The sequence below is a fragment of the Chlorocebus sabaeus genome, chromosome 16 (genome assembly GCF_047675955.1).
Source record: "Chlorocebus sabaeus isolate Y175 chromosome 16, mChlSab1.0.hap1, whole genome shotgun sequence".
Taxonomy (NCBI): domain Eukaryota; kingdom Metazoa; phylum Chordata; class Mammalia; order Primates; family Cercopithecidae; genus Chlorocebus; species Chlorocebus sabaeus.
Window position 1 is genome coordinate 73583472 of NC_132919.1, and position 22704 is coordinate 73606175.

At 40.0% G+C, this 22704-nt stretch overlaps 1 protein-coding gene across 4 annotated transcripts in view; it reads left to right on the plus strand.

The window, feature by feature from the left end:
- Positions 1 to 22309, plus strand: part of NPEPPS (aminopeptidase puromycin sensitive) — a 98822-nt gene extending 76513 nt beyond the window's left edge. For 2 of the 4 annotated variants that reach the window (XM_008012946.3, XM_073005373.1), the window contains 9 exons: positions 907 to 1046; positions 3534 to 3668; positions 4949 to 5168; positions 11878 to 12020; positions 13072 to 13128; positions 17455 to 17562; positions 18093 to 18248; positions 18822 to 18869; positions 20812 to 22309. In XM_008012946.3, the coding sequence (XP_008011137.1) occupies positions 907 to 1046; positions 3534 to 3668; positions 4949 to 5168; positions 11878 to 12020; positions 13072 to 13128; positions 17455 to 17562; positions 18093 to 18248; positions 18822 to 18869; positions 20812 to 20964 (1160 nt within the window). In that variant the 3' untranslated portion in view covers positions 20965 to 22309. Of the gene's footprint in view, positions 1 to 906; positions 1047 to 3533; positions 3669 to 4948; positions 5169 to 11877; positions 12021 to 13071; positions 13129 to 16333; positions 16716 to 17454; positions 17563 to 18092; positions 18249 to 18361; positions 18457 to 18821; positions 18870 to 20811 lie in introns of those variants that run through there. The other 2 variants (XM_073005374.1, XM_008012947.3) reach the window with 2 other exon arrangements.
- Positions 22310 to 22704: the final 395 nt, after the last annotated feature.

A 22704-nucleotide genomic window follows, 5' to 3' on the forward strand; every position in this document is an offset into this window, starting at 1 on the left:
GTTTGGCATCTTAATGCCAAGTCTGTTTTGCTGTCTGATATATAAGACAGTGTTTCTGCCTTACAAAAGCTTTGGCTTTTAGATATGATTCCTCTGTGATGGAACATTACAGCTCCCAGGATGTATCCTGTCTATCACAACAATAAAAATCAACCCTTTGATATTTCAGCAGTGTGTATACCTGTTAAGGCCTGTACCTTAGAATTTGTTTTTAAATGATATATGAAAGCTGGGCATAGTGGCTTACACCTGTAATCCCAGCACTTTGGGAAGCTGAGGTGGGTGGATCCCTTGAGGCCAGGAGTTCGAGGCCAGCCTGGCCAACATGGCAAAACCCCATCTCTACTAATAACGTACAAAAAAAACCCACAAAAAATTGTATGTTTTTGGGCATGGTGGCACGCACCTGTAGTCCCAACTACTCTGGAGACTGAGGCACAAGAACCTCTTGAACCCGGGAGGTGGAGGTTGCAGTGAGCTGAGATCACGCCACTGCACTGCAGCCTGGGCGACAGAGCAAAACTATCTCCGGAAAAAAAAAATACATATACATATATAGTAATAAATGCTATGTGAGAGCCTTTACCTCCTCACAATTTAACAGTAAAATTGCTGTCTTTGCTCTGTAAGGAGAAAATGATAATTAAGTTTAAGTCATTGCATTTGTGATTCTTCAAGTGAGTTAACTGCTTTCTTTTTTTAGACAACATGTGATTTTGTTAGTAGATTATCCCTTCCTTTGCACTGATACTATTCAGGTTATCTGGAAGAGTTCATGTACCACTAAGAATGAACTACTGACTTAACAGTTAGGCTTAGGCTGCTGGTTAGAACACCACCACTCCTCTCTCCACCTTACCTTCTGTTTGTCCCAGTGCAAAATTTATTTGTTCTTCTCTTGCTTAGGTGAAGATTGTCCCCAGTGGATGGTCCCTATCACAATCTCTACTAGTGAAGACCCCAACCAGGCCAAACTAAAAATTCTAATGGACAAGCCAGAGATGAATGTGGTTTTGAAAAATGTCAAACCAGACCAATGGGTGAAGGTGAGTTCAGAATCTTACCTAAACAGATTTCTCTCACTTAATGTATACATCTTATGACTGGCTTTAAATTCTTCAGGTTAGTAGTTTCAAAGAAAAAAAAAAAAAAACTAAGCTTTCCTTTGTGAAATTTAGGATGAATTTTCTTTCTTTTTTTTTTTTTTTTTTTTTTTGAGACGGAGTCTCGCTCTGTCGCCCAGGCTGGAGTGCAGTGGCCGGATCTCAGCTCACTGCAAGCTCCGCCTCCCGGGTTCCCGCCATTCTCCTGCCTCAGCCTCCTGAGTAGCTGGGACTACAGGCGCCGCCACCTCGCCCGGCTAATTTTTTGTATTTTTTAGTAGAGATGGGGTTTCACCGAGTTAGCCAGGATGGTCTCGATCTCCTGACCTCGTGATCCGCCGCCCGTCTCGGCCTCCCAAAGTGCTGGGATTACAGGCTTGAGCCACCGCGCCCGGCCCAGGATGAATTTTCAAATAGTATTGTCCAGACATTTGTCAGATGTTAGGGAAGGTAGTGGTAGAGAAGCAGATCCAAAGGCATAGGACTAAGGGGGAAAAAAAAAAAAGTAGATGGAGTGTAAGCTTATATGAACCAAAATATTTGTAGTCTCACACCTTCAAACTCTCCTGCCATTATAATGAAAGGTTAACTTCAATGATGTGTTGTCACCATATGTGTAGTACTATAATCCAGTGAGAGCAGACATATATAATAATCGGTTTGTGTCACTGAAGTGTAAAATTCCCTAGCTGGTATTTCAAAACCATTTCACAGAAATACCAATAGGTAAGAATTATTTTTCATTATTCTGTACTCTGTACCTTTCATAATAAAAGTATTTACTACAAACTCTTAATTATATGTTCCTAATAGGAATTACACATTGTATCAGACATTTGTGCTTTTTTGAAAAAAAAAAAGCCAGCCAGGTGCAGTGGCTCAGACCTGTAATCGCACTTTGGGAGGCCGAGGCAGGCATCACAAGGTCAGGAATTTGAGACCAGCCTGACCAACATGGTGAAACCCTGTCTCTACTAAAGATACGGAAAAAAAATTAGCTAGTTGTGATGGCGTGTGCCTGTAATCCCAGCTAGTCAGGAGGCTGAGGCAGGAGAATCACTTGAACCCAGGAGGCGGAGGTTACAGTAAGCTGAGATCGCACCATTGCACTCCAGCCTGGATGACAGGGCGAGACTCCATTCCCGCCCCCCCCCCCCAAAAAAAAGAAGCCATTTTTCTGTTTATCAACTTTTTTTTTTTTTTTGAGTTGGAGGTGTCACTATATTGCAAGATTCAAACTCCTAGGCTCATGTGATCCTCCCACTTCAGGCTCCGGAGTAGCTAGGATTATAGTCATGAGCCGCCATGCCTGGCATTGTTTTACTTTTTTAAATATATATTTAAAATAAACTCACTGGAATATTACCATTTGAGATTATAATCTGGAAGATTATGTTGTAGCAATATGAAAAATTTCTTATAAATGAGTAAAAAGTTATGTACACTACAATTTTGATTAAGTTAAATAAAGGGAATCGATAAAGTGATAGTTGCATTAAAATTGTAGGGGTGGTTTTAAAAATATTTACATATAAATAGTAAAATATTTATATCTTACTGTTTTACCATTAAACTATTTTGAATATAAATGTTCTCAAAAATATTTTTTGGCTATTGGTAAATAGCCTATAGAAAATAATGCAGTTGCCAGGCGCAGTGGCTCATGCCTGTAATCCCAGGGAGGCTGAGGTGCGATGAATCACCTGAGGTCAGGAGTTCAAGACCAGCCTGGCCAACATGGTGAAACCCTGTCTCTCCTAAAAATACAAAATTAGCTGGGTGTGGTGGGTGCCTGTAATCCCAGCTGCTTGGGAGGCTGAGGCAGGAAAATCACTTGAACCTGGGAGGTGGAAGTTTCAGTAAGCTGAGATCACGCCACTCCCCTCCAGCCGGGGTAACAGAGCAAGACTCCATCTCAAAAAAAAATTATAATAAAAGAATAATGCAGTCAGTAATTACCTCACGCCAAAAATCTTATGAAATTGCCTTTTAGGTCCATGTAATTCTTTAAAATTGGGATCTGAAAATTGTTATTCTGTTCAGTCTCTGTGCTTATAAGATCAATGTTTGTAAAGGGCTAAGCTTTCTTAGAGATTCCACTGTCCAAGTGTTTTTATATATATTAAGTATTTTCTGTAAACCTAAAATTGAGGTTAGAAATAGAAACTTACCCACATTATTTTGTCCCTTCCATATTCTTTCTACTGTCTCTCACTTTGGCCCCCACAATTTCAAGTTTCCCTTTTCTTTTGTCTGCATATTCATTCTTTCTTGATGTGTTGTCTTGTTTTAATTCATTAGTTGGCATAGATGGTCTTAATTGTTTTTCATCCATATATATCTAAAACCAGAACTCCTTGTAAACATACAAAAGGTTGATTTAAAAAATTAATGGAGCTGTTTAATAGTACTTACTGGATATCTTTGCAGTTAAACTTAGGAACAGTTGGGTTTTATCGGACCCAGTACAGCTCTGCCATGCTGGAAAGTTTATTACCAGGCATTCGTGACCTTTCTCTGCCCCCTGTGGATCGACTTGGATTACAGAATGACCTCTTCTCCTTGGTAAGCATCTGTGACTTAAGTAATATGATGGATTTTGCTGATTAAAAGATTTTGTTTTTCCTGGAGTGTCTGAAACATAATTAGAAGAATATGGGTCTTCATGAAGGTTAAAAACACCTTTGGGACTAGAGCAAATGACTGATTTTTAATATGACAAGATTGAGGCTATATAATTTAAATCCCATTTCACTACTCCTGAGCCAGCTTTCTGAAACTCTTAATTAAACTATCCTTTGTAAGGCAAAAATTCCTTTCTTTTCAGTAGAAATAAATATGAGCCTTGAAGAAATGACCCTACTGATAGGTTTTTAAAATAATTAAGTCAGAGTGATTTTATGTTTTTCTAAATAGTGGTTGTACTTTGCTGGGAAAGCTAGAATTTTTAAACATTGTGTTCTTATTTCAAATTGTATCCCATTAGCTTTAGAATTATATTTATATTTGGCTTTCTTCCAGAAAGGATTTAAAGCAGCAATTAGTATTATTTTCTTTATGACTTCAGCATAGGTTAGGTAATTTCCAGATAAAATTGTCTTTATGATAAAATTGTCATATTCCTCCTAGTATTCCTTTAAATTGGACTGGAAATTTTCCCTCCCCTTTGCAGTCATTGGTTTTGGATTCTGCCTTTGTGTAAACACAGATTAGCATTGATGCACAAAACCTCACATCTGCTGATCTAATTGCCGAGAGAGACCTGTCCCAGGAGAGTGAGCTGTTTGTGCAGCTGGCTGCCGTAACAGAAGTTCTTTTTCCTAACTCTGTTAGTTTTGAAAGGACTTTGAATTTGTAGTGCCTTCTAGTTTATGTTCTTTTAGAAATGAGTAAAGGAGAGGCTTAAGTTGACACAGTTTGCAGGTCCAGCTTTGAAAGAATGTCAAAAACTAAAGCTCAAACTATTTTTGCAGTTTTTCTGAAAGTATGAAAAATTTCAAAACAGTAACAAAACCAAGTCCCCAGAAACTGAGTAGAAATAGAAGTTAACTGGTTTGTTGTTGTTCTCAAATTGGTGGGACTTTTAGTTTAATTTTTTAAAGTAGTTCTTGTATAAATAGCAAATGATTCATTCTAATATTTCTGTAAAAAAAATAATAATAACAAAAGAGTAAAGAAGGAATGTTGTCTGAATAGGATTTTTATTCTAATAGTGTTCTGAGCTTATACAGTCCCATTTCCTTAAACCAAAGAAATTGCTAGCAGTAGTTAATGCCAAAAATGCATGCTGATGTTTTTTGGTTTTGTTTGAAGACTAGGTTAATTTATGTTTTTTCCTATCCCAGGCTCGAGCTGGAATCATTAGCACTGTAGAGGTTCTAAAAGTCATGGAGGCTTTTGTGAATGAGCCCAATTATACTGTATGGAGCGACCTGAGCTGTAACCTGGGGATTCTCTCAACTCTCTTGTCCCACACAGACTTCTATGAGGAAATCCAGGAGTTTGTGAAAGATGTCTTTTCACCTATAGGGGAGAGACTGGGCTGGGACCCCAAACCTGGAGAAGGTAATGCATATACTAAATGGAGAAAGAATTAGGCAGAAGTTGGTACTTTTTTATGTGGTTAACAATATAATTAATATCATCTTTATATCTATGGGATGTTACTATATATTCAGCAAGCCAGAAATTAAGACTTGAGTCTTTTAAGTCTGTTGGTGAAGTTACATGGATTACCAACATAGAAACAGTAGTGGTTATGTGTGTTCATTGCTAAATATAATTTGTGCACATGGTGGAAATAAAAGTCTTTTGCAGAATTCCAAAGGCCTATTTTTAGTCAAGAAAAGCTAAAGGGAATTTTAGGTTGTTTTATTTATTTATTTATTTTATTTTTTTGAGACGGAGTTTTGCTCTTGTTGCCTAGGCTGTAGTGCAATGATGCGATCTCGACTCACCGCAACCTCCGCTTCCTAGGTTCAAGTGATTCTCCTGCCTCAGTCTCCCAAGTAGCTGGGATTACAGGCATGCACCACCACGCTCGGCTACTTTTGTATTTTTAGTAGAGACGAGGTTTCACCATGTTGGTTAGGCTGGTCTCAAACCCCCGACCTCAGGTGATCTGCCTGCCTCCGCCTCCCAAGTTTTATTTATTATTACCGTAAATACCAGGCACCTTTATGTATAACTTGTAAAGGCGCTGAGAGACATAGGGGTCAGCTTTTTGAATTAAGGAAATTATTTGCTTTCTACATGTGTTCTCTGCTCTGTGGTTATTTCTGTAAGCATATATTCACTCTTTTTGCTCTCACTGAAATATTGGGAATGATTATTTAAAGGTTTCACATATCATTATTTTTTATCATCTGCTGATAACTAAAGGTGGTGTTTCCTCCTGATCAGTCTTGATCTGGAAGTCTTTTGTAATAAAAATAGTAGCAATACCTAGAGCTCTGTCCTTTTTTTTTTTGAGCTAGAGTTTCACTCTTGTCACTCAGGCTGGAATGCAATGGCGCCATCTTGGCTCACTACAACTTCTGCCTCCTGGGTTCAAGCGATTCTCCTGCCTTAGCCTCCCGAGTAGCATACCACCACGCCTGGCTAATTTTTGTATTTTTAGTAGAGACGAGGTTTCATCGTGTTGGCCAGGCTGGTCTTGAACTCTGGACCTCAAGTGATCTGCTTGTCTCGGCTGCCCAAAGTGCTGTATTACAGGTGTGAGCCACTATACCTGGTCCCAGCTTCTATGTCTTTTCTTCATTGATTCAACAAATATTTATGTAGCTAGTAAATGCCATATACTATTCTAAGAGCTGGTGATACAGCAGCAACCCAAATATTGCCTTATATGGCTTACATTCTAATAGGAGACATAGCAAATAATTAAATGTATAAGGTCTAGGTGGCAGGAAGTATCATTAAGAAAAATAAAGGTGTCAGATAATAAGGAGTGCTGGGCCACTGTTTTTTAGAAAGTGTTTGGGGAAACTGTCTCTAATAAGGTGATATTGAGCATAAACTGAGACATGAAGGACAGAGTTATGAGGATACCTAGAAGAAAAGTGGTTCAGATAGAGGAAACAGCAAGTACAAAGGCCTGAGATGGGAGCATGCTTAGGGTATTCGAGGAATAACAAGAAAGCTGCTGAGTTCAGGACAGGATCGAGTAGGAGAGGGCAATGGGAGACCTTTCTGATCCTATAGAACCTGTTTGCTACAGTGAGAAGTTTTTTGACTTTCACATTGAGTGATATGACACGCTAATTAGGGAGTTTTGGGCAGGGGAACTTGATTTGATTTACTCGGCTTTCTGAAGAACAGACTAAAAGAAGACGAGAGGAGGCAGGGAGACCATTCAGAAGGCTATTTTAGCAATCCATTTGAGATGCTGGTTGCAACTAGAACTTAAAGGTGGTAAAGTCTCTGTATATTTTGAAGGTGGAACTGAAACTGTTGGTGAAGGATGGACTGTGTGGTGGAAAGAAAGAGAAGTGTCATCAAATTCTGGCCTGCAGAACTGGAAGAATGAAGTTGCCATGTATAGGGATAGGGAAGACTGCCGTAGAAACATTTTTTTCTTTTAAAGATACAAAGTCTCGCTGTGTTGCCCAGGCTGGAGTGCAGCGGTGCAGTCATAGCTCACTGCAGCCTCAAACTACTGGGTTCAAGCTATCCTGCTGCCTCAGCCTCTTGAGTATTTGGGACTACAGGCATGCACCATACCTAGCTATGTTTTTTTGTTTTTTTGTTTTTTTTTTTTTTGTAGAGATGGGATTTCACTATGTTGCCTAGGCTGGTCTTGAACTCCTGGACTCCAGAAATTCTCCTGCCTCAGCATCCCAAAGTGCTGGGATTGCAGCCATGAGCCACTGTGCCTGGCATGGAAGCATATTTGGGTGTAAAAGGGAATCAAGGGCCAGGCGTGGTAGCTCACACCTGTAATCCCAGCACTTCGGGAGGCTGAGGGGAGTGGAACACCTGAAGTCAGGAGTTTGAGACAAGCCTGGCCAACATGGTGAAACCCCATCTCTACTGAAAATACAAAATTAACTGGGCATGGTGGCTCACGCCTGTAGTCCCAGCTACTCAGGAGGCTAAGACAGGAGAATTACTTGAGTCCTGGAGTTCAAGCCCAGCATGGGCAACATAGTGATACCTCATGTCTTTAAAAATCAAAACAAAACTGGGTGAGATCAACCAGTGACTGAGTATAAGTGGAAAAAAGAGGTCTGAGTTCAGGATTTAGAGATTGTGTAGAAGAGGAAGAATCAGCAAAAGAGACAGACTGGCCAGTAAGGTAGAAGTAGGAGAGCCAGGAGAGAGAAGGGGTATCCCAGAATTTAAATAAACAGTAGATGAAAAGAAACAGTAGATGAAGGCAGAGGGAATGTGATCAGCTGTGTCAGATGCTACTACACTAAATCAAATAGAATGATGAAGCCTAATTCAATATTACATTTAACAATTTTTGTGTAGTAGTGGGGAACAATAATGAATTCTCCACTTTTGCAGCAGGTTCTTTAGAATGGAAGGAGAGGAAATGGAGACAACACACTTAGACAACTTTTTAAAGGAGTTTTGCTGAGAAGATCAGAGAAGGGGTAGGCGAGAGAGAGGTGGGATAAAGGAAGGAATTTTTAAGTTGGGAGATTTTATACTACATTTTTCTGCAACTATTTGAACATAATGCAGTAGTAATGGAAAAATTCATGTTGTGAGAGAGAGGGGTTATTGCTGTAGTGACAGCTGAATAATCAAGAGGAGTTGAGATCCAGTGCAGAAGTTAAGGAGTTGGTTTTAGATAGGAGCACAGATGAATAGTGACAAGATAGGAGTACATGGACACAGATGCAGGTAAATTAATGGGTGTTGCACTTTTCTTTCATGATGATAATGTGACACTTTTTGACTTCAAAACCATCTTTACAATATAGGGAGAATGCCTTCAGTTTCCTAGCTGCCAGAATTATAAATTACTTCTTGTAAGAATCATCACAATAATGTGTAGTTATCTATTGATCTCTGATGGTTTTCTTAAAATTATTTTTGGTTAAATTATGATTTAAATACAGCAAAATGCATAATCTAAATGTTACAGTTCCGTGACTTTCGGCAAACACATACCACATTTCCATCCCCCAGAAAGCTGCTTGAGGCTCCTTCCTAATTGGTCCCTACTACTTGAGCCTCCCCTGCCCACCCCACACAGGCACATGCCATTCTGATTTCTTTCACCTACATTAATATTTATCTCTTTTATTTTATATACATAGAATCATATAATGTGTGTTCTGTTCTTAAACCTACCTCTCTCACTCAGCATAATGTTTCTGAGATATATCCAGGTTGTTCGTTGCTTTTTATTGCTAAGTAGTATTTCATCATATGAATATACTACATTTTATTTATCCATTGTACCGCTGCAATTCATCAGATTTGTGTGCCGTTAACTGTTTTTTTTTTTTTCTCAATCATTTATTGCCTGGGTGTTAACTTTTTTTGAGATATAATTCACATACCATAAAATTCACCCTTTTAAAGTATACAGTTCAGTATTTGTTAGTATGTTCACAAGATTGTGCAACTATCACCTCCATATTTCCAGAACAATTTCTTCACCCTCCCCACTCTCAGTCCCTCCCCCTCCACCAAAAAAAAGCCTTGTATCCACTGGCAGTCACTCTCCATTTCCTGGCAACCACAAATTTACTTTATATTTCATGGGTTTACCTATTCTGAACATTTCATATAGATAGAATCATAAAATACTTGGCCTTTTATATCTGCTTCTTTCACTTAGCATAATATTTTCAAGGTTCATCTGTGTTGTAGCATGCATCAGTCCTTCATTCCTTTTTTTTTTTTTTTTTGTGAGGGAGTCTTGCTTTGTTGCCAGGCTGGAGTGAAGTGGTGCGATCTCGGCTCACTGCAACCTCCGCTTCCCAGGTTTAAGCAATTCTTCTGCCTCAGCCTCCCCAGTAGCTGGGACTACAGGTGTGCACCACCACACCCAGCTAATTTTTGTATTATTAGTAGAGATGGGGTTTCACCATGTTGGCCAGGATGGTCTCTATCTCTTGACCTCGTTATCTGCCTGCCTTGGCCTCCTGAAGTGCTGGGATTACAGGTGTGAGCCACCATGCCCACACCTTTCATTCTTTTTTTTTTTTCAGAGACAGAGTCTCGCTCTATCGCCCAGGCTGGAGTGCAGTGGCATGATCTTGGCTCACTGCAGCCTCCACTTCCCGGGCTCAAGAGATTCTCCTGCCTTAGGCTCCCGAGTAGCTGGGATTGCGGGCTTGCATCACCACGCCTAGCTAATTTTTGTATTTTAAGTAGAGACGGGGTTTTACCATGTTGACCAGGCTGGTCTTGAACTCCTGACCTCGGGTGATCCGCCCGCTTTAGCCTCCCAAAGTGCTGGGATTACAGGCGGGAGCCACTACATCCAGCCCCTTTCATTCCTTTTTACAAGTGAACAATATTCCACTGTGTAGATACATAGCACATTTTATTTATCCACTAACTGATGGGCATTTGGACTGGTTCCACTTTTCGGCTATCATGAATTCTATTCACATTTGTATACAAGTTTTTGTGTAGACATATGCTTTCATTTATTTTTGATATATATCTAAGAGCAAAATTGCTGAGTCATATGATGACTGTTTTGTTTTGTTTTGTTTTTGAGACGGAGTCTCACTCTGTCTCCAGGCTGGAGTGCTGTGGGCATGATCTCAGCTCAGTGCAACCTCCACCTCCCGGGTTCAAGTGATTCCCCTGCCTCAGCCTTCCGGGTAGCTGGGACTACAGGTCCGTGCCACTACACCTAATTTTTTGTATTTTAGTAGAGACGGGGTTTCACCATGTTGATCAGGATGGTCTCGATCTCCTGACTTCATGTTCCACCTGCCTCGGCCTCCTAAAGTGCTGAGATTACAGGCGTGAGCCACCACTCGTCTTTCCTTTTGTTTTTTTTAAGAGACAATCGGCTGGGTGGCAGTGACTCACGCCTGTAATCCCAACACTTTGGGAGGCCAACTTGGGTGGATCACCTGAGGTCAGGAGTTCGAGACCAGCCTGGCCAACATGGCAAAACCCTGTCTCTACTAAAAATGCAAAAAATTAGCCAGGCATGGTGGCACACCCCTGTATTCCCAGCTACTCGGGAGACTGAGGTGGAGAATTGCTTGAACCTGGGAGGCGGAGGCTGCAGTGAGCTGAGATCATGCCACTGCACTCCAGCTTGGGCAAGAGAGTGAGACTGCATCTCAAAAAAAAGAAAAAAAAAGAGACAAGGTCTTGCTCTGTGCCCAGGCTGGAGTACAGTAGTGTGATCATAGCTCACTGCAGCTTCAACCTCCTTGCAGCCTCAACCTCCTGGAGTCAAGCGATCCTCCCTCCCCAGCCTCCTGTGTAACTAGGCCTACAGACACATGCCACCATGCTTGGTTAATTACTAAGTTTTTTGTAGAAACGGTCTTGCTGTGTTGCTCAGGCTGGTCTTGAACTCCTAGGCTCAAGTGATCCTCTTGCCTTGGCATCCAGAAATGCTCAGATTATAGGCATGAGCTACTGTGCCTGACCATAACTGTATGTTTAACCTTTTGAGGGACTGCCAGACTGATTTTCTAAGTGGCTATACCATATTGTGTTCCCACCAGCAGTGTTTGAGGGTTCCAATTTCTCCACATCCTTGCCAACACTTGGTATTATCTTTTTTATTATAGCCATCATAGTGGGTATGAATTGGTATCTCATTGTGGTTTTGATTTGCATTTTCCTAACGACTAATGATGTTAAACATCTTTTTATATGCTTATTGGCTATTTGTGTGTCTTGGAGGAATGGACCCATCAGATTTTCATTTTTAAAATCTAAGATTTCAATTTATTATACATAGAACATACTAGTACCATATGTGATCTTTCTTTGAACCTTAGGTCAAAACTACATGATGTAAGCCTGTCCTTTTCACACATAATCCTTAGCAGAGTAGTTAACTAGACTGAGTAAACATTTAGTAAATTCAGATAGTTGGCATTTGTGACTGCAGAGAAAGTCAGCAACTTTATTTGCTTGTCTAGTCTGTTTAGCGTATCACTCTTACGATTTGATAAACGTAAAACAAGTATTCTCTCAGGTATTAAGTTAATTGAGTGCGTTTGTTCAAGACCATAGAGTTGGTATAGCACAATTATAAGATATCTAGATGACAAATTTATAAAAATAAGCTTTTCAAGTAGTCTTATGTTTCTTTTACCTCTCAAATCAGGTCATCTAGATGCACTCCTGAGGGGCTTGGTTCTGGGAAAACTAGGAAAAGCAGGACATAAGGCAACGTTAGAAGAAGCCCGTCGTCGGTTTAAGGACCACGTGGAAGGAAAACAGATTCTCTCCGCTGATCTGAGGAGTCCTGTAGGTTTTCATGATAAATTCCCTTAACTTATAGGTAACTACATCATTTTGTGAAGCATGGAACTTTTTTTTTTTTTTTTTTTGAGATGGAGTCTTGCTCTGTCGCCCAGGCTGGAGTGCAGTGGCTACTTGGCTCACTGCAGCCTCTGTCCCCTCAGTTCCAGTGATTCTTTTGCCTCAGCCTCCTGGCTAGTTGGGATTATAGGCACCCGCCACCACGGCCGGCTAATTTTTGTATTTTCAGTAGAGACAGGATTTCACCATGTTGGCCAGGCTGGTCTCGAACTCCTGACCTCAGGTGATCCACCTGCCTTGGCCTCCCAAAGTGCTGGGATTACAGGTGTGAGCCACCATGCCTGGCTTGGAACTTTTTTTAAATGCCAAAATTGACCTAAGAACTGACCCACAAACCACATCTAACTCTATTTTAATATATACCATTTAAGTGGTTTAGAGCCATCTTCTTATTTGTTTAAAGTTTCTCAGTCAGCATTGCAGTGCTGAAATGTGATTAGCTGTGCACATACCCATGATAGCTGCTGTGCTCTGCTGGTACAACATGCCATTTACCTTTGTGGTTGCTGACAGGCACTCCTAGCTCCTTAACTATAGTTCGTGTGTAATATCCACATTTATAATATTTACTTTTTTTTTTTTGAGACAGAGTCTCACTCTGTTACCCAGGCTGGAGTGCAGTGGCACGATCTCGGCTCACTGCAGCCTCCACCTCCTGGATTCAAGCAGTTCTCCCTGCCTCAGCCTCCTGAGTACCTGGGAGTACAGGCGCCTGCTACCATGCCCAGCTGATTTTTGTATTTTTAGTACAGATAGGGTTTTGCCATGTTGGCCAGGCTGTCCTCGAACTGCTGACCTCAGGTGATCCGCCTGCCTCGGCCTCCCAAAGTGCAGGGATTACAGGCGCGAGTCACCGCAGCAAGCCAACATTTACAATATTGTTTACTGGCTTTCTGTCTTTTCTTAGTATTAGAATACTTGAAACAAGGTATATTTAATCAAATGACTTATTTTTTGTCCCTGTATTCTCTTGTAGGTCTATCTGACTGTTTTAAAGCATGGTGATGGCACTACTTTAGACATTATGTTAAAAGTAAGTATATTTAAGAAGACTCCCATTTCCTGCTTTTGAACTTGGATAGACACACAGTACACCTCTAAATGGTTTAAAAAAAAAAAAAAAAGTCCTAGAAAAGAAAAATGCATATTGTAGACATGCAAGTATTTTAAAACTGTGAGAGAATTATATGTCTATCTATATATGTTATTATATCAGTATTATCAGTATGATGCCAAAGACATCTTACTTTTCCCTACCTTTTTTACTCACTTTATACATCTGAAATCTTTTTTTTTTTTTTTGAGACAGGGTCTCACTCTGTCACCTAGGCTAAAGTGACATAATCATGGATCACTGCAGCATCAGCCTTCCAGGCTCAAGTGATCCTCCTGCCTCAGCCTTCCAAGTAGCTGGAACTATAGGAGTGTGATAACCACACCCAGCTAATTTTTGTGTTTTTTGTAGAGACAAGGTTTCACCATGCCTAGGCTGGTCTCAAACTCCTGGGGTGAAGTGATACACCCACCTCAGCCTCCCAAAGTGCTGGGATTACAGGCATGAGCTACTGTGCCCAGCTGAAATTTTAACACTGAAATCATGTTCGTTTTGATTAACAAGTCACTTTCTTTAAATTTTATCTTCAGTGTAAACTTGGGGTTCTGCCCGTTGTAAGCAAAAGGCTTGTTTCTGTGCTTAGGTTCTGTGTTTAGGAGGTTTGTTTTTGTGCTTAGAAAAGGGATAGACAGATGATGATCAAGTGTCTCAAGCATTTGAGCTATGCTGGGGTCCTTTATTAATAGACAAGAAATTAATTCACCTGCCTTCATAGCCTCTCTAGTTTTCCCAGGGTAGTTAGCATATAATTAAACTCTGACTTAGACAAAATATAGATAAAACTTTCCATATCCTCATAATGGCAGCAGTCTGTTTGAAACTTTGAATCAACAGTAGTACTGTGAAGCAAATGCTATCTCCAGTCCCTATCCATAGTTACCGGTCTATAAGGAAATGGCTTGAGTGTACTGGCTACATGAGAGGTGGAGGTAGCCGAATCTACTTTTAATCATTAAATAAAATGTACACAACGTGCCTAAAAACCCATTTGTTAAAAGATCCACGCTTAGGACAGAAATGGGATGTGCTTTACTATCTCTACCTTTCATGGATTAACAACACTCTTCTGACTTCAAGGGAGTTCATGATAATCAGCTTCATTGTAGAAATAGCTCTAATGATCATAATTGCAGATCTAAATTCTGATATTTTGGTTTTAAACAAATCCTCTGAAAAATGATTAGGATGTCTGAAAAGATAAACTTTAAGAAACTGTGCCTCAAAATGTACTGCTTTACCCATGTTGTAATAGATTTACTTTCTTTTTTTTGAGACGGAGTCTTACTTTGTTGCCCAGGCTGGAGTGTAGTGGCATGATCTCGGCTCACTTCAACCTCTGTCTCCTGGGTTCACATGATTCTCCTGCCTCAGCCTCCCGAGTAGCTGGGACTACAGGCACCTGCCACCACACCCAGCTAATTTCTGTATTTTTAGTAGAGACAGGGTTTCACCATATTGACCACGCTAGCCTCGAACTCCTGACCTTGTGATCCGCCCACCTCAGCCTCCCAAAGTGCTAGGATTATAGGCGTGAGCCACCATGCCTGGCCTACTTTCTAAGAATATAAAAGTTATATTTGGGAGAGCTGGACATGGTGGCATGCACCTGTAGTTCCAGCTTCTCAGGAGGCCGAGGCAGGAGGAGCTCTTGAGCCCAGGAGTTCAAGCCTGCAGTGAGCTATGACTGCACTACTGAATTCCATCCCGGGTGACAGAGCAAGACCCTGTCTAAAAAAAGACCCTAAAAAAAAATAAAAGTTTGGGTTTACCTTCCACCTGACCATTAGGTCCCTTCTCAGTCTTAATATTCTGTGAACCTGTGTACTATAAATGATATGTATGAAATGGGATATTTGATATTTTTTTCATCTATTCCACGATGATATGGAAAAAAGGGGTTTTGAAAATTTCATGGCAGATACTTTGACATTTTCATGTCATGGCACTTTTAAGATTTTCCACAAGTATGTGTATTTATTAAGAGTTTGCATTTATTTAACACAAGGGAGTTCACGATAATCAGCTTCACTATGGAAATAGCTCTAATGAAGGCTGAATCATGGTTCTTCAAGAAGCCATTTGGTAAGAGATGAGGAGAGTTGTCTTATGATGGTAATTTAGGAATAATGTGGCAACGTTAAAAAACATTAATTCAAAGTATATTTGAAATATGGTGTTAGAGTGCCATCTAGTGGACTCGAATAACAGGTTCTCTTTGGAGGATGCTTCCTGAAAGCCAGAGGTTCAGACCTTGAATATTGGAGCTGAAAAGGGCCTTAGAAATTATCTGTCCGCCCACATCATTTTACACATGGGGAAACTGAGACCCAGAGGGATTAAGGACTTAGTCAAGATCACACAGCTAGAGGCTAAACTGGGACTAGAATCCAGATCTCCCAAGGTCCTTTCTGTTTTACTGCACTGCTTCTCAAGAGTCGAAAGGGGCCAGGCTTGGTGTGGTTCATGCCTGTAATCCCAGCAGTTTGGGAGGCTGAGATGGGAGGATCACTTGGGGCCAGGAGTTCGAGACCAGCCTGGGCAACATGGAGAAACTCCGGCTCTAGTAAAAATAGAAAAATTAGCTAGGTGTGGTTGTAGTGAGCTTACACCATTGCACTCCAGCGTGGGCAACAGAGCAAGACTCCATCTCGAAAAAAAAGAGAGAGAGAGAGAGAGAGAGAGACCAGCCTGGTCAACATAGCGACACCCCATCTCTAGTTCTTATAAAATTGTTTATTGGAAAAAAAAAAAGTGTCCAAAGGAAAGGAAGAAGAAACTGAGAGCTTTGATGAGGTCTCCAGACACGACACTCTGGTCAGTGTTAAATCTTAAAGGGTAGAAAAGATCAAAAGAGTCTAAATTGTCTTGGAGACATAGCTCTTATACATTTATAGTTCTAATTTTTAAGAATTATAACATTTGTTTCTGATTATGAAAAAAAGATTTTATATATTTACTATGGAAGATTTAGAGACTAGAAAAGTGTAAAGAGGAAAATAAAACTTACCTGTAATTTAAAAAGCAGGTAGCAAAAACAGCATGTATAACATGCTCTCATTCCAGATTTGATAATGTACATATAGTAGTAATTTTATTTTTTTCTTTATGCTTCTCTGTCTTTCAGATATTCTGCATTCAGTATGTGCTGCTTTTGCAGTTAAAAAGTGTGAAGATGCATAATCCCACTGATCAGAAACCATCATTAATTAATACTACCATTTTGATGTATTTCCAGGGGTTCTCCCCCACCCCTTTTTTTTTGGAAACACAGTCTTGCTCTGATGTCCAGACTGGAGTGCAGTGGTACAATACGGGCTCACTGCAACCTCCACCTCAGCATTCCAAAGTGTTAGGATTACAGGCGTGAACCACTGTGCCCAGCCATATATATATATATTTTTTTAAATTTAGGATCATTCTCCTTTATCTACTTTCTTACATATATTTAAATATAAGAACATGTTTGTATCATGAGATATTCTTAAAATATAACTTTAAGTAATGCATTTTTATAAGTACAGTATTCATTTTCAGTTTTTCACTATTATAAATTAATTTGATGAACTGGTATAAGATTACTAATGATTAGTTTGTTCTTTTAACACAGAACATTAGCCAGATATCAATAATATAAAGAATTTGGCTATGATAGATTTTACCTCTTAGATCTTGATGTTAAACTAGTCTGAACTAATGACAGGCTGTTCATCTGGTGAGCATTTACATCTAGTGATTTACTTAGTGTAACAGCAGATGACAAATTTAGTGCCAAAGCATCATTTTTTTCTTTTTTTTTGAGACGGAGTCTCACGCTCTTGCCCAGGCTGGAGTGCAGTGGCACGATATCGGCTCACTGCAACCTCCCAGGTTCAAGCAATTCTCCCGCCTTGGCCTCCCGAGTAGCTGGGATTACAGGTGGGCACCACCACACCCGGCTAATTTTTTTTTGTATTTTTAGTAGAAATGGGGTTTCACCATGTTGACCAGGCTGATCTTGAACTCTTGACCTGAGGTGATCCACCTGCCTCGGCCTCCCAAATTGCTGGGATTACAGGTGTGAGCCACCGCGCCCGGCCCAAAGCATCTTGAAAAGTATTCTCTTTTGTTAATGTAATGTTCTGCCATTCTTACCTAGTGAGAATATAGAACCTAAGTTTTACCTTATTGGGGAAGAAGCTCATATAATTATATACAGAACATCCAAGGGAGAGTTAACTATTCCAATCTTTATCTTTTTTCCTGTAGCTTCATAAACAAGCAGATATGCAAGAAGAGAAAAACCGAATCGAAAGAGTCCTTGGCGCTACTCTTTTGCCTGACCTGATTCAAAAAGTCCTCACGTTTGCACTTTCAGTAAGTTACAGTGAAAACTGCATTTAGAGTGAATCATTAGCCATCTGTGACAAGTGTCTCTGATTCAGCTCTGATCCTCTTGAGCTGCCTTAACCCTAACTAAAGCTTCCTTTTCCAGATCAACTGGCTTGAGTTTTTGTTACTGACTTCTGTTTTTCTCCCACTAGTGGCGAGAATCAGAATTCTTTCTCCAGAATGGAAACTGTGAGGACAGGGACTCTTGAAAACTGGGAAACTGGCTTATGCCTTTGCTTACTTTGTGTCTCTTCCTTTCTTAAACCTATAGGCTCCTAAGCAAGTATCTGTTGAGCAGTCTGTCTGTCTGAACCTGTCTCAGTACCTCATTCTTATTTTGGTTGATCTTTAGGTTAAACATTATCCTCTTTGCTGACAACTTCTGGTGCCAGTTATTCCTAAAACAAGGAATAAGTGTCTTCAGTGTGATTACTTCAGTGTCAACAGTATGTTGCACTTTCTGGTACCAGAATATGTTTTTGGTACACTAGACTTTTAGCTCTTTCTTTTTTTAGGAAGAGGTACGTCCACAGGACACTGTATCGGTAATTGGTGGAGTAGCTGGAGGCAGCAAGCATGGAAGGAAAGCTGCTTGGAAATTCATAAAGGACAATTGGGAAGAACTTTATAACCGATACCAGGGAGGATTCTTAATATCCAGACTAATAAAGGTATGTGAAAAATTTTGAGTAGCTTGCTAATCATGGATATTATTGAGTGACATCCATGATTCACTACACCCATACATTGTGGTCTTTGCTCTTTAAAAGTTTCCTGTGGCCAGGTACAGTGGCTCACGCCTGTAATTCCAGCACTTTGGGAGGCCAAGGTGGCTAGATCACCTGAGGTCGGGAGTTCAAGACCAGCCTGGCCAACATGGTGAAACCCTGTCCCTACTAAAAATACAAAAATTAGCCGAGCGTGGTGGCATGCGCCTGTAATCCCAGCTGCTTGGGAGGCTGAGGCAGGAAAATTGCTTGAACCTGGTAGGTGGAGGTTGTGGTGAGATGAGGCTATTGCACTCCAATCTGGGCAATGAGTGTGAAACTCCGTCTCAAAAAAAAAAAAAAGAGTTTCCTTAAATAGTTACTGGCTTTATTTAAGGACTTCTCCATCTCCCATCACACATCCTTTATAACAGACTGAGATTGGCAGAGAACATAATGATTTGTTTTTAGGGTAAATGGAAGTTTGTTCCCAGCCTCTTTTAGTTTCACTTACTATTTAAAACCATTGTTTTACAGCTATCAGTTGAGGGATTTGCAGTTGATAAAATGGCTGGAGAGGTTAAGGTAAGGAAAACACTGTTTACTCTTCACTTTTCAATCTAGTAAGTAAAAACAATAACCTGATTGTAATTATAGTGTTGGGATAATGTACTGTAGCATCTCTGTGTTTTTGTTTAGAGAAAGACATCATGCAGGGCCGTAAGAATTTCCTAAAAATGGCTGGGCATGGTAGCTCACACCTGTAATCTCAGCACTTTGGGAGGCCGAGGCGGGTGGATCACCTGAGGTCAGGAGTTGAAGACCAGCCTGGGCAACATGGTGAAACTCCAAATTAGCTGGACACAGTGGTGCACACCTGTAATCCCAGCTACTCGGGAGGCTGAGGCAGGAGAATCACTTGAGCCCGGGAGGCAGAGGTTGCAGTGAGCTGAGATCATGCCATTGCACTCCAGCCTGGGTGACAGAGTGAGACTCTGTCTCAAAAAGAAAAAAAAAAAAATTCCTAAAAATGATGGAAAGCCTTCAAATGGTTTATAAACAAGGCAGTGACTTGATCTGATTTGTGTTATAAAAATTTCAGTCTGGCTGCAATGTAGATAATAGTTTGGAATGAGGAAGAGAAGATGTTGGGAAGCTTAACTCTCCCAGCAAGAATGATAGAATAGCTTACAGTAGGGTCGTGGCAGTAGTGGAGGAGACGGAGTAATGAAGGAGATTCAGGGGCTTGAATTTGTTAACCATTAGTTCAACAATATTTATTGATTGGCTTCTCTGTTGTGAGCATAAAACAAGCCAGGATAATCCCCAGGTTTCTGGTGTGTAAATGTTGGTACTACTTACTGAGATGGAAGGGAAAAAGACTTGAGGCCCTGAGAACTGAACCATGTTTAGGAGTCTTGGAACAGTAGCAATTGTCATCTCTGTAAATAAGGTTATTGATTTCTAAAAGGTATATATGTTTAATCAGATGGATTAGTCATTCTGTCTTTCACTCCTGTGGTGACTAATTCAAAGGAAAAGCCCCATCATTTTGCCAGTTGGTGTTTAAGAGTTGCTTTGTTTTCTGTGAAACCATTAGAAAAGTTTATTCAACTTTTAATCATTAAGCATTGTGATAAATATATAAACTTAGAAATTGTTTTACTGTATTAAAAATGTTGGATTCCTGTAATTCTAGCATTTGGGAGGGTGAGGTGGGAGGATTGCTTGAGCTCAAGAGTTCAAGACCAGCCTGGGCAACATGCTAGAACCCCATCTCTACAAAAAGGAAAAATAAATTAGGCCTGGGAGTGCATGCTTGTGGTCCCAGCTACCCAGGAAACTAAGGTGGGAGATTTACTTGAGCCCAGGAGGTTGAGGCTGCGATGAGCCATGATCGCTTCATTGCACTCTAGCCTGGGCAACAGAGTGAGACCCTATCTCCAAAAAAAAAAAAAAAAAAAAAAAAAAGACTCTGGGATGTTAAATTATTAGGGCACAGCAGCAATTTAAACTTCTTTGTATTATCATCTCTTACAAATTAATCTTTATTTGAAGCAGCCAAAATGTGTTGAATCCTTAAGTACTCTGTGCTAGGTGTTTTGTCAAATGTTTATATGGATTGTCTCTTTAATCTTCTGGAGTAAATATTTTCTCATAGTTGAAAAAACTGAGACTTAGAACAGTTAATTTTCTCATTCACAAGCTAGTAGATGACAAAGCCTAGTCAAGTTCCAAGTCTTCAGTCCAAAAACTATATTTACTACTACACAATTAGCCTAAAAGAAAAGCAGTAGGTTCTGTCTCTTTATTAACTTTTGATGAGGTTGTTAAGCATATAATATTTAAGGGGAGAATTCCTATATGCAGTTGCTTGTTTTCTTTTAGCCTGAGGGTGGCAGTGGTAAATTCTCATGCCTGAAGGTTATGCATCCTTCATATAGACCAGTGGTTATTTTTTCATAACCTGTAATATTAACTTCTTATTGCTAGTAATGATCCTGCATTCTTGGTTGTTTTATACCAGGCTTTCTTCGAGAGTCACCCAGCTCCTTCAGCTGAGCGTACCATCCAGCAGTGTTGTGAAAATATTCTGCTGAATGCTGCTTGGCTAAAGCGAGATGCTGAGAGCATCCACCAGTACCTCCTTCAGCGGAAGGCCTCACTACCTACAGTGTGAATCCTGAGGTGCCGCCATTGGCGGTTGTGCTGCTTCGCTGCAGGGATAAGGTGGAGCTATTGAACAGCTGATTCATATGCCAAGAATTTGGAGTCTTCTTTCAAACCAGTGGGGGTTGGACAATGAATGTAGTTAACTGGTTCCTGCTCACACTCCAGAATTAAATTCTATTGAAAAAGGAAAATCAGCAATTCAGCAAAAAATAAATAAAAAATAAAAATGTAAATATGATAGTAATAAAATAGAGCATAACGAAACTGTGAAACTTTCTGAAGCCTTGTCAGTGGTTAAAAGTATTTAACACTCTACTGTTAATGACAGATGTTCTGTTTTTATAACTTACCAAAAGGAAACTAGAGGCTTCTTGGTGAAGAGGATTTTTGTGAAGTGGTTTCTGCAAGCAGCCTATAAGTCAAGGGTGGCATCCATTTCTGGGAATGTTTAAACACAAAAGGCTGATAGCTGGCATAACATAGTTGGAGTCAGTGCATAATTCCAAGTGGCTTTTTTTTTTTTTTTTTGGCATGGGGACTGGCCAGGAAGATATATTTTCCTGCATAACTCAATCTGAACCAAGGATTGTAGTTTTCCTCCTTGCCTTCCCTTCTTTGTGACCCCTTGGCCAAAAAAAAAAAGTTAAAAAACCTACCCTGTTCTGGTTTTTTTCCTCCCTTTAGTTCCACCCCAACCCCCATTCCCCAGTGTCCTTCTTAGAGATAAAGAAATAATAAGGAAACATCTTTCATAGCCACGTTAAATAAGAGAAACTGATACACATTATTTTTTCTTTCTTTTTAAAGATGACTTATAAGAACCCTGAAATTCACACAGGTGAGACAATAGAAGTAAAAAGATCTTCAGCCAGGCCTTTCTGAATGAGTTATTCTGCTAAAAATGGTCTTAGTTGTCTGACAAGCCAACTATTGAACCTCTTCATAACAGTGTCAACACTGGTTTCTCCTGGTTCATTTTATGTGTGCAAGAAGTCAGTGGTAACTGCTGCAGGGCTTCTACATTAGTGGTAACTGGTTTAAAAAACAGACTGTAAGCCTGTGTGTGCCACTGTTTGCTTCAACAGTATATCCTACTAACAAGCCTCACCTATTTAATCCAATGAGTTTTAAATTTAAATCTCATTCCCTTCCTCTTTCCCTACCTTTTTCTTTTTTTCTTAAAATTTTTTTTTGTGTTATTAACATAAATTCATATTTGGTGTGGCTTAACTGTATTTCAGAAGGTCATCAGATTGTGAGACTGCTTCCTTGAAACATTTTTGTGCTATTGTTTTAAAAAAATAATAATTAAAAAACAGTTGGCGTTAATAAAAATGTCAATGTGAAATTGATGTCCTGATTCACTTTATTCTCTTTGACAAGAAACTAAAAACTTTCCTATTATTCAGTAGGCTTATGCAAAGTTATACTATCATAGGATTTTTCAAATTCAAGAAAATCCAGTTCCTTAATTCCTAATCTATAGATCCTAACAGAAAAATCCTGAGATTCATTCTAAATCAGTTCTACATTCTCAAAACTCTCTCGGAGACTCTTAGAGTCAGCATTCAGGAATGAACTTGAGACTTCCTCAGTCCCTACTTTTGAGGCACCCTAGTCCAGGCACCATGCTCAGGGCTGCCCTCAGGCTCTCCAAATGTGCTTAAGGCACCAGTGAAGCAGGGGCACCAAAAAGACTGAGAAAAATGCAGTTTTAATAGAAGAACTCAGAATTTTACAATCAGAA